This window comes from Lactuca serriola, chromosome 7, assembly GCF_051521515.1.
Source record: "Lactuca serriola cultivar US96UC23 chromosome 7, Lser_US96UC23_V15, whole genome shotgun sequence".
NCBI classification, from domain to species: Eukaryota; Viridiplantae; Streptophyta; class Magnoliopsida; order Asterales; family Asteraceae; genus Lactuca; species Lactuca serriola.
The window spans coordinates 174,502,569-174,518,116 of record NC_136414.1 but is presented as its reverse complement, the minus strand read 5'-3'; the positions used below and the strand labels follow the sequence as shown (position 1 = coordinate 174,518,116).

General features: G+C 36.4%; 1 protein-coding gene across 1 annotated transcript; it reads right to left on the bottom strand.

Moving 5' to 3' along the window:
- Positions 1–2: 2 nt before the first annotated feature.
- LOC145064607 (uncharacterized) lies at positions 3–805 on the bottom strand. The gene is made up of 3 exons (XM_079012021.1): positions 564–805; positions 391–460; positions 3–314 (listed from the first exon to the last, which is right to left on the bottom strand). The coding sequence occupies exons 1-3, from the start codon at positions 718–720 to the stop codon at positions 170–172; spliced, it is 372 nt and encodes a 123-aa protein (XP_078868147.1). The 5' UTR covers positions 721–805; the 3' UTR covers positions 3–169.
- Positions 806–15,548: the final 14,743 nt, after the last annotated feature.

Below are 15,548 nucleotides of genomic sequence, written 5' to 3'. Positions count from 1 at the left end.
AATCGTGTAAATTTAGAGCCTCTTTTTTCATACAAAATTTAAATATATGATTCAATACAACAACATTTCGTATAGTTAAACTCATGAAAACAATTACTATGCATATCTTGAATGAAAAGATCAAGAAAGGTATCAATCACATTTAGAATTTAAACAAAGACTGGTTTGATCATCGGATGGGCACCTTGATCCAACCATTAAGAAACCCAATAGCCAATATGACAAATGGAGTCGACATGCCGAATATGATAATGTATGGTAGAGGCGTCATCATCGGATTCTCCCCTTCCCTTTCCCCTGCTGTTTGCCAATACCTGCACATAGCAAATTACACACCATAAGTAGATGCAATTTTGCTCTCTCTAAAACGTCAAGAATCGAATTGCTTACTGTTCTGGTTCTTGTTCTTTAGTAATGAACTTCTTCTTTCCGTCTTTACTGACTTCCGCATCTTCTCCTCCTGCAAAATTACGAAAAACCCATCTGTAGAACAGCAAAAAGACCCAAAAGAAGATCGAATTTGAAGAAAAGACTGTAACTTGATCATGAAAAAGGGCAGAAACCTAATTTTGCATGAAGTTTGAAGCGACGATTTGAGTTTGCTCTTGGAGGACAGATGGATCGAAATGAAGAGGGTTTTGGTGGGATATTAAGTTTGGTAGCTAGTGAAGTTGCAGAATAAGAAGAAGAAGAAGTGGAAATGGCGATATTGGCAGCCATGGTTTATGGGGTTTCAAAAGGGAAGGTGTGTCTCTTGGTATATCTATTGAGTTTTGGATATGGAAGTAGTGGCAGTAAAGCCTTGGCATCTTCTTTCCCTTTTGGCCTTTTCATATGTTTAATATATTTCTATAATCATATTTAGATTCTTTTACTGATAATGAAGAAAATAACCCATAGACAACATTTCACAAATGTTCATTATGGTTGTCATTTTTTTCTCTAAAATAATTCTTAGGACTTTTATATTTCTTTATTGTATAGATAGTTATTATGGAGCAAACCTTACACTGGTGGTCCTTTTAGTTTTAATTTTGTACCACTAGTGGTCCTTTCAATTAACTTTGTTAAAATTTCCGGTTAAAGCTATGTGAACCTACCAAGATACTTTTAATGATTTTTTTTGTTTTTTATAAAAGACAAAATTTCACAAAGGGTCGGTGGACCCTTTATCTCTCTCTCTCTCTCTCTCTCACACACACATCATATTAACATTTATAACAATATAATGAGTGATCGAGTGTAACGCCCGCAAGATAGAGTTAGATGACTAAAGAATAATAGCCTAATTATTCTTCATGGCGAAAAATAACTATTTTCAATAGAAGATTATTTAGGGGAGATAATCTAAATAAAAGTCGTAGTATTCGTAAAAGTGAACTTGAGCAAATAGGGAACATCCAAATCTGACTTCAAAAGAGGAATTTATGATTTTTCAAAAGTTTCAGCATAGTTGTGTTAGCATAGAAAACGAAATTCAAATCGGTCGATTATTAGGAAAAACAATCTAAACAACAGTTGGAGATCTCGTCAATACCAGTTCGTCGATATAACAACAATCGAGAACATATGTCATTTGGAAAAGTTATGATTTTTACACGAACTTTAACAGTCTAAGTCCGTTAAATATATAACTTTAAAAATAAAATGAAATTAGCCGACATAGTCTAAACGAAAGTTGTAGATCTCATCGATAGCTACACGTGGATATAAAGAGCGTCGAAAACGGAGTTCGTATTGAAGCAGATACAATTTTCTGAAGTTTTCTAAGAAGCGTCACGCGCAAGTAGGTTGCACGAAGCGTACTTTCTAGAAGGTGGGGCGTGGACCACCATATTTGCGACAAGTGGCAGAAAAACGGGGGGAACAACGTCTCAGGGGTACGCGACACACATAGTCTGGGTGCGGCATGCAGGTCCGATTTTGGCCTTATAAATAGACAGTCGCCCTCATTTGTTTTCCACACTTCCCATTCTTCTCTCTTTCTTACAAGTTTCCTTCGATTTTGGCATATATTCCCTTAGTTTTAGTCTTCTCCGGAGCCCTACGATCCCAGAAGTAGTAGTAGCTATCAAGTAGAAGCTCTTCCAGTGCAATTTCCAGACTTTTATCAGAAAAATATCTGTAAGTTAAGCTACACTCTAGACTTCTCAGTGTGACTTATATTTATAGTCATAAGTCATTATTATGAACCTATAAATCAAATTATTCCAAGTCATTATACCGATTGATCTACATACGAGAGTGATGTCTAGGTTGGATTTAGTGAGGTGTTTAAAGTGAGATTTTCAAACAGTATACTCTGTATACCAAATGGACCCTACTTCTGATATGATCCTACCTAGTTATTCCTAACTAATAGATCTTGATGTAGACCTTGGTATTAATGAGGAATCAAGACTATTATGTAAACAGTTGCCAAGATTATGAAACTAGGCTAATACTTAGTGCTATACATTTAGGTATTTGAAAAGTGTGAAGGCGAAACACTTCCCTGACTTTGAGTCACATACTTCTGCCAAGTGAGTGTGTAGTTACTTTCGGCTTACATATTGATATGAAGTATTCTTAAATGCTATACGTGCTTATATCTTTGTTCTTGACATGTGTATTATATACGATAAAGTGATATGATTTTACTTTATCATAATTAAATTGTATTGGGGTAGTAAGGGTTTTAGGGAATAAAATAACAATGAGAGGTCACGCATTGTCTATATGTATTACTGGGACTAGTCATCTAACATGGTATAGAGGATGACCACTAACTTCTAGGTAGTCGTATGGAACACAAATTGGGGGTGTTAATGATCATATTTTTCAGGGAAAAGAAAAGATGTTCATTCGGGTACCCCCCCCCCCATCAGGGTTGCCTTATTGATATGTATTGCTACAGAACCCCCATAGTAATATTGTCTACTCATTGAGATCCTTTAGGATAGGTCAAACGATATCATCACCTTAGAATCAGGGAGTGAGAATAACAAGAATGGGTAATTGGGTTAATTGTGTAGAATAAAATATACAACTATATTATTGTGGGTTGAAAACCCTATGTGCTCATCGGGTTTCACAACTTGGCCCACTCAGTTTCTCTATATCACATGTAATGGTTTGAAGGTACATTATGCTGAGAGATTCAAAGAGTTTTAGGCCATTAGTATAATTATTGTAAAGTTTATAAAGTTTGTGCTTCTGTTTGTATCAGTTATTGTTGGATTAGGTGTCTAAGCTCATAACTATATTTGATATGTACTTAACCCGATAGTGGCATGATCATTTTGGGTTGCCTTCACCATAGCAACTTAACTGGATGAATTATGGAGAAAGAGGTTAATTATGATTTATTAATATATTATAGGAATAATATATTAAAAGAGAAAACATATTATTTAATTAATATTGGTTAAGAATTAATTTAGAATTAATTTTGTGATCAAAAGAAATTAATTAAATTGAGGGGACCGGTACTGTAATTATAAGATAGTTACAAAGTTGGGCTTAGGATCCATAAGGAAGCAATGGACGAAATCTATGTGGGAGTCCACATAGAATTCATCCAAGGGGCCTTCTAGAAGGATCCTATGGGCTTCTTAAGGACTAAGCAACCGGATTAGGGTTTTGACTGAAACCCTAGTTGCTCAACTATATAAAGACCCCATGGGACTCTAGAATTCGGCCATTTGAACCCTAAGGAGAGTACCAACCGATTTTTGTGATCCCTAGCCTCTCTCTAATATTCTTCCATTGTTTTTGGTGTTTGTGATCTATTAGAGTCATCACATTTGAGGTGCTAAGTTTTCAAAGGTTGAAGATCAAGCTAACTACAATTGAAAGGTAAGATTCTAACTTTGTTTTAGTTATGAATCTCAATTTTTGCATGCTAGATTAGATTAGGGTTATAGCTTTGGATGATTATTATTGCATGTACAATTAGAGAAAACCTAGATCCAAAGCTTTAGGGTTGCATATGCACCATAGGAATAATATAATGCTCATAACACATTAGTGGTATCAGAGCCTAGGTCGTTTTTCTATTGTATTTGATGCTATGTTAATTTTTCAAAGCTGAAAATTTTCGTTTTTTTGATTCTATCTGATTCCACGACATGGAATAGCCTTCCACGACACGGAATGGGATCTGACGAAATTTTCGGGTTTTTGGCTAAGATTGGATTTTGATGATTACTATAAATTGTTTTTCTAATAAAAAAATCATTTTATCTGTTATGGTAATGCATATCTTAATCCAATTAGAAGATAATTGTCAAACTATAAGATAATTATTAGTTTATTTGATAAAGATAATTATTTGTATTTTTGATGTGAATGATCTTGCAATAAATTGAATTAAGTCAAATTTAGATAATGACAAATTATTTGATTAATTAAATTATATTTTAATTTGATCTGAAAGGCTTTGAAAAGTTTCAAAACTTGCCCTCAAATTTTGGAATTTAAATTTTGATTAAAAAGTTTTAATTTTGAAATATTTAAATTCTAAACCCTAGAGTTTTAAAAGTTTAAAATTCTACCCTTATACTATTATAATATTAAAAGATTAATAATTATATATATGTATAAGACGAGTCAGTCTTACCGTTAGTAGGCCCCATTCACAAAGCTGGTCTATAAGGGTTGTTTAAGGAAGCGACCTGTAAAATGACCGTCATAGGGTATACACTCTTACCCACCACACTCTTGACTAGTGGAGGGTCGTTAGCCGAACGGGTAGGATAAGACAAACTAATTCCTCATTAATAAGTATAATGATTTATAAAGTAACTGAATGTTTCCGTAAAATTCACAATCTTAATTACTTTAGGAAAAATGTGAAAATGATGTTGTTCCATGAAATTGCACTTTGCACCTTGCCAAGTCGTTAGTGGAGCGTGTGTGCTTAACCGACACCCTAATTTGGGACTAGAAAGGGTGACAAAGGGTAGCTCGATGTTTATCATAGATCAATGGAGCGTGTGTGGTTAACCAACACATTTATTAGGTGATAAATTACATCGAGAGTACCAAGCACATTTGCATGGTTATTCACACCTTGTTTGTGATCCTCGGTATCGTAGTCACAAACTTGAAGGGCATAATCAAGATTTAAACATGCCATTGAAAAGTTCAATGAATCTCAAAAGAATCTAGGAATTTCAAATTCATTTAAAACTTAAGAAGGGTTGAATACCTGTCCCCAGATGTTTTTGCCGTTCTGGTTTGGCGGTGTGACAGATTTGTATCAGAGCATTGTTTATAGTGAACTAGTATATCAAATCATACAAGATATACAACTATAAATACCATGGGGCTAAAACACTCTGACTACAAATATACTTTTAAAAATATAATAATATTTTAAGTATAAGTACATACAAGTTAGGGCAGTGTCATAACGAGGGCATAATAAAAGTAGTATGATGAGTTGAAAACTACGGGTAGGCCTCGAGATATGTAATTAGACCTTGAATAAATATAGCATGATCAACTATATTTATCCGAGGTGTAACTAGAATATGCTGGGAAATAGTCATAGTAAACGACGAGTCTACACTTACCAACACCAAGATACCCAGAATCATATGCAACATTTAAAATACTATAGGAGTAATTTAGGATACTATGAAACCACACACTTACACCCCTACGTATTTCTCATACCTGTAACATCCCAAAGTCAGAATCAAGAGTTCAGGGGGGTAAAATTGTAAGTTGGAAGAAAGGAACTCGGTGAGTAGGAGCTATAATTCGTCGAGTCTAAGCGGGTGTCGGGTATATGTTAAGTGACCGGACTCGCCGAGTCAGAGGCTGGACTCGACGATTCCGTGTTGGAATGAGAAACCCTAATTCCTGGGGTTTGCACCCTATATAAGGAACCTTAAGCCCCACCCCAGCCTCTTTAGCACCCCTTTGATGTCTAGAAGTTTTCCCCATCGTTTCCAAACCCTAATTTGAGAGTGAGAGGGATTTAAGTGTTTTGTGGAGCTTGGAGAAGAAGGTTACTTGAAGCAAGAGTTGGTGGGATCATAGAGGAGCGAAGTGGATCTGATTTCCTTGCTTGTTGGCATCAGATTAAAGGTAAAAAGCTATTGCCTTGGCTTGGTTGTGCTTAGATTGTTCATGAATGAAGTTTTAAGGCCAAATCGTCATATATGAGTCTCTTTTCGAGTTTTGGGTTCAGATCTGTGGTTGCTACTACAGATCTAGACTGGTCGTGACCCATGAATTCGGAAAGTGATAACTTTGGGTCTTGTTTGAGAGTGTCCTTGCCTTAAACCTTCATTTTAGCTTGTTTAAAGCTTGTTGAACCTTGCATGCACGTAAAGTTGGAAACTTTACATGTGAATCTGGCCCTAGGATTCCAGATCTATGTATTGGAAGCATTGGAATGGCCTGAAATCGTCTGGATGAAGATGTCACGTCTGGACTCGGCGAGTCACATGGGTTCACTCGGCGAGTTGTATGAATATGTGCATGGACTCGACGAGTTGGAAGAACAACTCGGCGAGTCTGTTGAAGATTTCCTTAGACTCGGCGAGTCTAGTCGTAAGGTCCTAACCTTTTTGGTTGAGCGGTGAATCGGTGAGTCGAGGGACGACTCGGTGAGTTGAGCAGGAAGTAACTCAGAGTTGGTTGGACTCGGCGAGTCTTGGTGCGACTCGGCGAGTTGAGTCATAGATTGGGAGTTTTTGAGGATAGGGACTCGACGAGTCAGCAGGTTGACTCGACGAGTAGAGTCAGTCAGGAAGGTTGACTTTGACTGAGGACTTTGACTTTGACCAAGAGTTGACCAGTTAAATTCCAGGGGTATTTTGGTAACTATTGGTATTTACTATGTTCAGTCTTGTGGTATTAGCAGTGGTGGAGTTCGTGTCGAAGGTTGGAGAAGCGTGATCTTATCTTTTCAGTCAGCAGTTGCGAGGTGAGTTATCCTCACTTTATCGACAGGGTCTAAGGCACCAAGGTCGGCCCTTTATCGGATGGAAATCTGGGTAGTTGTTTGTTATGTTATTGCTGTTGGATTAATGTCTAAGTCCATAACTATAATTGGTAAGATTTGACCCGACCCGGCATGGTCCATTTGGGTTGCATACCATCATGCACTTGGATAGACTATAATGAGAGAAATAAGACACTTATGGTTATTAATATATTATAAGTTCTAGTATATTAATAATAAGAATAATAAGATTATTTAATTAGTATTGATCAAGAATTAATCTAGGATTAATTAAGTGATCAAAAGAAGACTAATTAAATATATGGGTTGATTGTGTAAATCATCCATACTTGTATAGTGGGCTAATGCTCCATGGATAATCAAGTTGGGCTAAAACCCATAGGATGGTCCATGGATGCTCCATGGTGTATTTGTACCCATGGATCCAGGGAAATGGAAAGCCATGACAATTAAGAGTTTACCCTAATTGTAACACTATATAAAGATATTATTCTTGGCAAAATCGGTGACTAGTATTATTCTAGAGAGGGCTAGCCGATTTCATGAAGTGTAGAATTCTCTCAAGCTATTCTAAGTGTTTTGATGATTGTGATTCCATTTGAGGTGTCACACTTGGGGCACTAGGCACTCAAGCTTCATGAAGACTTCCTACATCAAGAGGTATGTATTCTATCTTGTTACATTCATTGTTTTTGTATGCTAGATTAGGATAATACCTTGGAAGTTCTTATTTGCATGTATAATAGAGAAAACATAGATCCAAGGTATTTAGGGTTGCATGTACACTAAGGAGTGTTAGAATGCTCAAAACCCAACAGTGGTATCAGAGCCCAGGCTTGCTTTCTCTTATACTTGATGCAAATTGCTGAAAAATGCTGAAAAACTCGATTTTCTGGCTTTCTGGGCATTGGACTCGCCGAGTCCACTGATGAACTCGCCGAGTCCATGAGTAAAACCATCCTACTCGCCGAGTAGGTTCATGCACTCGCCGAGTAGGAGCCCCAGACAGCATATATTCGACGTTTTTGGCTAGAAATGGACTAGGAACATTACCCTAAGTTGTTTTTGAACTTATAAACTTGTTTTTGGTGTGGTAATGTTCATGCTAATCCATTTTCAAAGATAATTGTCAATAGATTCATGTTTTGTATTAGTTTAAGGTTTAGACTAATTACATGAAAAAGTTTGATTTGATTATCTTGTTCTTATGAGTTGCTTAGATTAATAGAAATGTTGAGAGAAATAGTTGTTTTCAATCCATTTTAATCTAAGAGTTGAGTATAAAATGTGTTTGTGTAACTTGTCCTCAAGTTACATGAAGAGTCACATTAAAGACTCATAAAAATTCATAAGAGTTGGCAATGGTTACAAAATGAAGAGTCTTGTGTCATTGAATAACTTTTATGACTCCATAACTTGTCCTCAAGTTATGGAAGTTCAAGAGTCACTTCATTAAAGGAAAATATGTAACCATAATTAAATCCATAAGTTATAAAATAAAGAAAAAGTTAGTTCTTTTATTAGTTTAAAGTCTTCCATAACTTGTCCTCAAGTTATGGAACTTGAAGAGTTTTTGGATTAAAATTACTTTAAACACATAAGTTATGGAATTAATTAGTTTTGAATAGTTTCAAAACTTGCCCTCAAGTTTTGGAATTTGAAAAAGTTTTCAAGTATGAATACTTTAATTCCAAGTTAGCCCTTAGAATTTTAAAAGTTAAAATTCAACCCTTATACTTTATAATATTATAAGTTAATAATATATATATGTATAAGAGTAAAGTCAGTCTTACCGCTAGTACGCCTCATTCACGAAGCCGGTCTATAAGGTGGGTATAAGGTTGTTGCCTATAAAATGGCAACTTAATGGGTGTCCACTCTCACCCACCGCTTGCTTGACTGGTGGAGGGTCGTTAGCCGAACGAGTTTGACAGGACTAGAATTCTCCCTTCATTAAAAGTATTAATGATAATACTAAGTAACTAAACTCTTAATAATACCCAATCTTAGTTACTTAGGAAAAATGTGAATAAGGTGCTAACCCATGAAATTACACTTTACAATTTGTCTAAGTCGTTAGTGGAGCGTGTGTGGTTAACCGGCACGCTAACTTGGACTTAACAAGGTAGGTAAAGGGTGACTTAATATTTATCATAGTATCGATGGAGCGTGTGTGGTTAACCGGCACATCGATTGAGGGGTAATTTATTAAGGGTACCAAGTGATTTGAATGGTTACTTCACACCTTGTTTTGTGATCCTCGGCATCCCAGTCACAAAACCTGAAGGGCACACTCGAGATTGAAACATGCCTTTGAACAGTTCAATGAATCTCAAAGATCTAGGAGTTTCAAAACCAATTAAAACCTAATAATACATTTCGTTTATCTTGGTGGAAATTGGTGAATCGTCATTCACCTACCTTCAAATATTTTATAGTTTGGATTACGGCATACCTCTTCTAAGTTATAAAATAGTTTGTTGGGTCCTAGCCTTAATATTTCATATTGGGTGTCATATTAAGTACTTTAAATCAACTATCTTGAATATCTCCCAAAAGATGTCTGTAATAGACACCTATGATCTTCCCAAATCTCTTGAAACAAGGTTTCCTAATGAAGATGATGTCCCATGGAAATCATACTTCATTCACCTCCTCCAATTATTCTCCCCAACCCACAAGTTCTTGAAAAAAGTTTAAGGTCACTCAGGCCCTATTGGCAAGGCAAGGTCTAGGTGTGGTCACGTCTTGGAGATGTAGTCACATATTGACAAGCCGGGAGAGTTGGGTGTCAAAGTCTTGAGAAAGTTGGTGGTTCAATCACTTTCTAAGTCACATAGTGAGTTCTTTTGGAACACCTATGAAACAGACTATGACAAGACCCTTAATGATCTTATCTATTTGCTAAGATCAACTTCCTTAAAACTTGATGGACATTGACAATAGTGACACAGGAAATCCAGAAAAGCATTCTCTTCCCAATGGAAAGGGATCGGCCATAGTCAACTCGGTTGACCAAATGGTAAAGAGAAAAACTAAGTCTGTGATAGTCCTGTGCACCTTTATCAAAGGGTCCATATGTTTATATTGCCAAAGAAAGGGGCATTGGTTGCGAAGCTGCCAAATTTACCTAAGGATGTTAAAGTCAATGAGTTTGACTCTACTTCAGGTAAAGTCCACTATCTAACTCTGTTAAGTTTCTATTCTGAGATTCTTGATACATGATGTGACCGGGTCGCATGGTGATGTTTTAAGAATCAAAGAAAAGTGAAGAAACTTAAAGAAAGAATATGTTGAATCTGATCGCATAGATGGATTTCTATCGCATAGTTTGAAGATCGGATTCTTGAGCTACTTCTCAGGAGTTATGAGATATTGCTTAGGAATAGATAACAACAAGTTTTCATATGGATTGTAAGGATAAGTTTTCCGCAAAGTGTTAAAATAAAAGAAAATTTTTGATTTTTATTTATTTTAAAATATCCTTACAATGGCATTTGAGAAAAAAAATTGTTGCTTATATGATTCCAATAATAGCAAGAGTGGAAATATGAAATTGATTCTTTCATTTGTGGTAATGTCTAAATTTACCAAATAAGGAAAGATTCTCATCACCCAAGTTTCAATTGGACCGGAACTTGGAATCATGCAAGTTGTATAGCATGATGAATGAGAACTTTCAAGTTTTGGAAAATTAAGACTAATTACTCGATCACATGGATGTGTGAGTCAAGTAATGGACTAAGGGATCGAGTACACATTCTTGTGCACTGATTAAGTCCACCACAAAAGATTGATAAGACTATTCGTCATGATTTACTTAAGTTCAGTAAATATGATTATACTTACAAGCTTAAGTGTAACTCTGAGACATTGGAAAAGGTTTCAATGTATGGCAGAGCGAATAAGAAGAATCAAATTAGGCAGAAGGATAAAAGTTTCTCAAATCTGAAAAGATGGGAGAGTACTTTAGTATCAGTTTTGTGATCATCTAAATGATTAAGAAACCATATCACAATTAGTTTTCTAAGGAAATCTTAGTGCATTCTTATGACTAAGAAGAGGGATCTTGAATTGTTGAAATGGTTAAATCAAGAGGATGAGTCATACTTCGTTCCAATACAAGACTTAGAGTCATACTCCAAGATTGTAACTTGAGTGACATGTCTTAAAGAAGGTTTAAAACACTTGTCAAATGTAAGAGTAAAAGTTTTCTACTCTTGTACATTTGAAATTGGTAAGTTGTGATGTTTTGGATAAAACAAAGACCAACTAAGGCCAATGGTGTGAAGTGTTCATCTTGATTAGAATCCGCACTATCTCTTGGATGTTTGACAAGGAAGTCTTATATGTCAAGAGGACAGTGGGAGTCTTAAAGGTCTTGAAAGTCTCAGGAACTAATCAAGAATAAAACCTGAAGTTCTTCACTAGCACACGACTTGCGGTTTACAACCTATCGTGTTGACATATTCTGTGCCCATTCCAGTTAAAGTTGGCTTTGCATATGAGTTCTTAGAGTTCTCAATTAGTTGCACAACAACTTGGAAGCAATGGTAGGCCCTTGAGCTGCCAGGTGGCAAGAAGTTAAGATTGAGTTCAATCCATATGGTTTTGGATTTGTCATTATCTTTGTCTTATGATTATGGTTTTGACAAATTCATATGGGTAGGAACTCATACACCATTAAATCTAAGTGTCATAAGGTTTCTCTCCGATTCATGAAAATGATGGTGAGGAAACACTTTCACTAAGTAGATTTTATCTAGATAGCAATTGTGATATTTGCATTCTCAAAGTCGTTAGGGAGCGCGTGTGGTTAACCGGCACACTAATATGGACTTGTGAGAAGTGGCAAAAAGGTCTAACCATTATGATTACGGCATACCTCTTCATAACTGTTTAGACACACAAGTGTGCTATCTAAGGGAAGGTGTATGATTTTGATAAAGTCTTATCAAAACAATCTAGTATCAGAAATCTGAACTTTGGTAAGAAAATCAATGAAGTATTGATTTCTTGAAGTCCAGCTGATTTCTGGGTACATGTCAAAGCCAGTGGGAGCATAAGTGTTATGCTAATAATCATCATGTTAGTGGGAGCAAGATAATTATGATAAGTATTGCAAGTTAGCAATGTTAATTATAGAAAACAAAAGTTTCAATTGGGAAAAAGTTGTTTTGCTATAATTAAGGGAGAGGAAATTATACTTCATCTCAAATCTATAAGCTTAGATCGTGAGGTTTTAATCATTTAGTCAAGGATATATATGAATTTCATGTTGGAATGGCTCAACATAAGGAAATTATGTATATGGGTCCATTATTTGCGTTCTAAAATTCGATTATGATTACGGCATCCCTTTTCATAATCTGAATTATGAGAACTTGGCAAATTGAAATGGAAATATTATAGCAAAAGACTGGTTTAGTCTTTATGTGAGACATGATGAATCGTGTCCCATATGCTTCGGATATAGGATCGATTACATGTGCTATAATCATCCGTTCTAAAATTTTCCAAATGCTTGGGGCATTAAGAAGGGAAAAGGTTTAGAACTAGATATGACTAAAAGGATTAAACAATTGTCGAGGACAATCTAAGGTTTACCAAAGATTGGTTACTCAAGGACAATTGGAAGTATAGTGATAATTCTGGAAGGACCATATTGACATAATCTGTAAGGAGGCAACTCTTGTTCAGAAGTGATAGTCAAAAATGGAATCTGGAAATGTTTCAAAGTTTGAATTTTCAATCTGTTTAAGATTAGGAAACTTAATGCAAGAAGGATGTTTCCAAGGAGATGATCTCCTTTGGAATACTCTGTAATGATTGTTGCCAAGTCTTTATGACTTTGTGCATAATCATTACGAGAGGATCAATGCATATAAGTTTAGAATCTACCAGATTTCAGTAAATGGCATGAATTTGGAATTCTTGCATTTGCAGTAAGGATTTGGGAGTGTGAAAAGAGAATCATTGAAGTTATGTTCAATTGATCTAGTTCACAAAGTAAAGATCATAGACAAACATAGTATGCATACTTGGTGTGTGGCATGACTAGTGTTTAGAAAACATAGTGTACATGCTTGGAGCATGGGACAACTATTGTTTTAAATTCAAGAATAAAGTTGATAGCTGAAACAGTATACAATGAATAATGTGTAATCATATGGTGATAGGTTTTGATACCATATTGGATTCAATTATTATTGTGTTTCATTTTGCATGTTTTGACTTCCCGAATAAACTGGGTTATTCTTCCGGAATGACTAAGTTATTCAAACCATCCACAGTCGGTCATATGTTGGAAGTAGATATGAATTAAGACTGGCATGAGTTGGCTTGTAGAGGTCTAAGGTGTTGGACAAAGGGCTACAACACTCATGAGTGCTCATAAGTTCTGAGTATTGGATTCAACCCGCGCTCATTGGAATCACTTCATGGATTTTATCACGAGTGATCATGAGACGATAATATCTTATATTCTTCAAACCTAGAGATATGAGTTGTTACTATGAGTTGATAGTACATTGATAGCACGAAAATGCATTTGGTAACTCGGTGCTATAAAACGTGCCTTTGTGTATGATTCAACAAGTAGTAGAACAAGCCATATGAGTCGAAGTTTATCTGTTCCTTTTACCTTCGGGATAAAAGCGATATCTGTGGGCCCCTCGATGATTTGATGATGACAAATGGAAGTGCTCGGCCGGGCCAGGACTGATTTGATTTGTTTAATTAGTCAGTCGTCATAAATCGGAAATCGGGAAACAACAAATGGACAGAGAGAATGATTATAATCCATGTCTCAGTCCATATGATATCTAGAATGGAGGAATATATGATCCCTTATCTAATGGACAAGTCATTGACAAAGGTCAGAGTTCATCTACAAGGTCAGAGTTCGACAGAAGCTTTTGAGAGCTACGATTGCCAGTTGGTTCCTGAAGTCATACGCAATAATAGTTTTAGACTTATCCAAGTGGGAGACTGTTGGATTAATGTCTAAGTCCATAACTATAATTGGTAAGATTTGACCCGACCCGGCATGGTCCATTTGGGTTGCATACCATCATGCACTTGGATAGACTATAATGAGAGAAATAAGACACTTATGGTTATTAATATATTATAAGTTCTAGTATATTAATAATAAGAATAATAAGATTATTTAATTAGTATTGATCAAGAATTAATCTAGGATTAATTAAGTGATCAAAAGAAGACTAATTAAATATATGGGTTGATTGTGTAAATCATCCATACTTGTATAGTGGGCTAATGCTCCATGGATAATCAAGTTGGGCTAAAACCCATAGGATGGTCCATGGATGCTCCATGGTGTATTTGTACCCATGGATCCAGGGAAATGGAAAGCCATGACAATTAAGAGTTTACCCTAATTGTAACACTATATAAAGATATTATTCTTGGCAAAATCGGTGACTAGTATTATTCTAGAGAGGGCTAGCCGATTTCATGAAGTGTAGAATTCTCTCAAGCTATTCTAAGTGTTTTGATGATTGTGATTCCATTTGAGGTGTCACACTTGGGGCACTAGGCACTCAAGCTTCATGAAGACTTCCTACATCAAGAGGTATGTATTCTATCTTGTTACATTCATTGTTTTTGTATGCTAGATTAGGATAATACCTTGGAAGTTCTTATTTGCATGTATAATAGAGAAAACATAGATCCAAGGTATTTAGGGTTGCATGTACACTAAGGAGTGTTAGAATGCTCAAAACCCAACAATTGCTTTGTTATGTTTGCATCCTAGTAGTTAGGATGGTGTATCTTAGAGACCTGGTAGGGTCGGTAGCCTGGTTTATAGGATGATGCTATGCTAGTGACTGGTTAGGTCGGAATCCTGGTAGGGATGTGCTATGTATGTGATCTGCTAAGATCGGTTTGGTTAGTTGTGATTTGATATATGATTATATGTTTATGTGCACATGGTTGATGAACTGGGGTTGGGTTGAGGCGGGTCCTGCTTTGTGCTGTAGGCCAACATACCTAGGGAGGACTGGTTATCCCGAAGGCCCAGCGAGCGGTCCGGATAGACTGTAGGCCCTAAGAGGGCGGACCAGATGTACCGAGGCTCGGGGAGTGGACCAGGCCGACTGAAGGCCCGGTGCGGGCGGACCAGTCATATTGTAGACTCAGAGAGTGGACTAGGTGGATTGAAGGCCCAGTGCGGGCGGACCAATCACACTGTAGACTCGATGTATATGGCTAGACTCGGAGAGTGGACCAGGTAGACTGTAGGCCCAATGCGACAGACCAGTCACACAGCAGACCCGAAGTGCATGGCTGTTCTGTTCTGTTATGTTGTGATATGTTGTGTGTATGGTATATGTGGTTGGTATTTTGGGGGTATCTCACTAAGCTTTCGGGCTTACAGTTGTGGTTTAATGTTTCAGGTTCTTCAGGAGACCGTGGCAAGGCAAAGGATGATCGTACCGCTCCTCATGTTTATGTTTTATGATATGGTTCTGGGAATACTCTGATAATAAATGTATTGAAAACCTTTTTGTAATAACTTGATGATATGGGTTTTTTTTTGAAAAGTTTAAATTGGTTGGAA

Excerpts from the sequence above, each read along its gene's own strand:
- LOC145064607 (XM_079012021.1), bottom strand. The coding sequence starts at position 720 with ATGGCTGCCAATATCGCCATTTCCACTTCTTCTTCTTCTTATTCTGCA. Across the intron at positions 461-563 it reads CAAACTTCATGCAAAATTAG|GAGGAGAAGATGCGGAAGTC; the intron begins GTTTCTGCCCTT and ends GTAATTTTGCAG. Across the intron at positions 315-390 it reads AAAGAACAAGAACCAGAACA|GTATTGGCAAACAGCAGGGG; the intron begins GTAAGCAATTCG and ends TGCTATGTGCAG.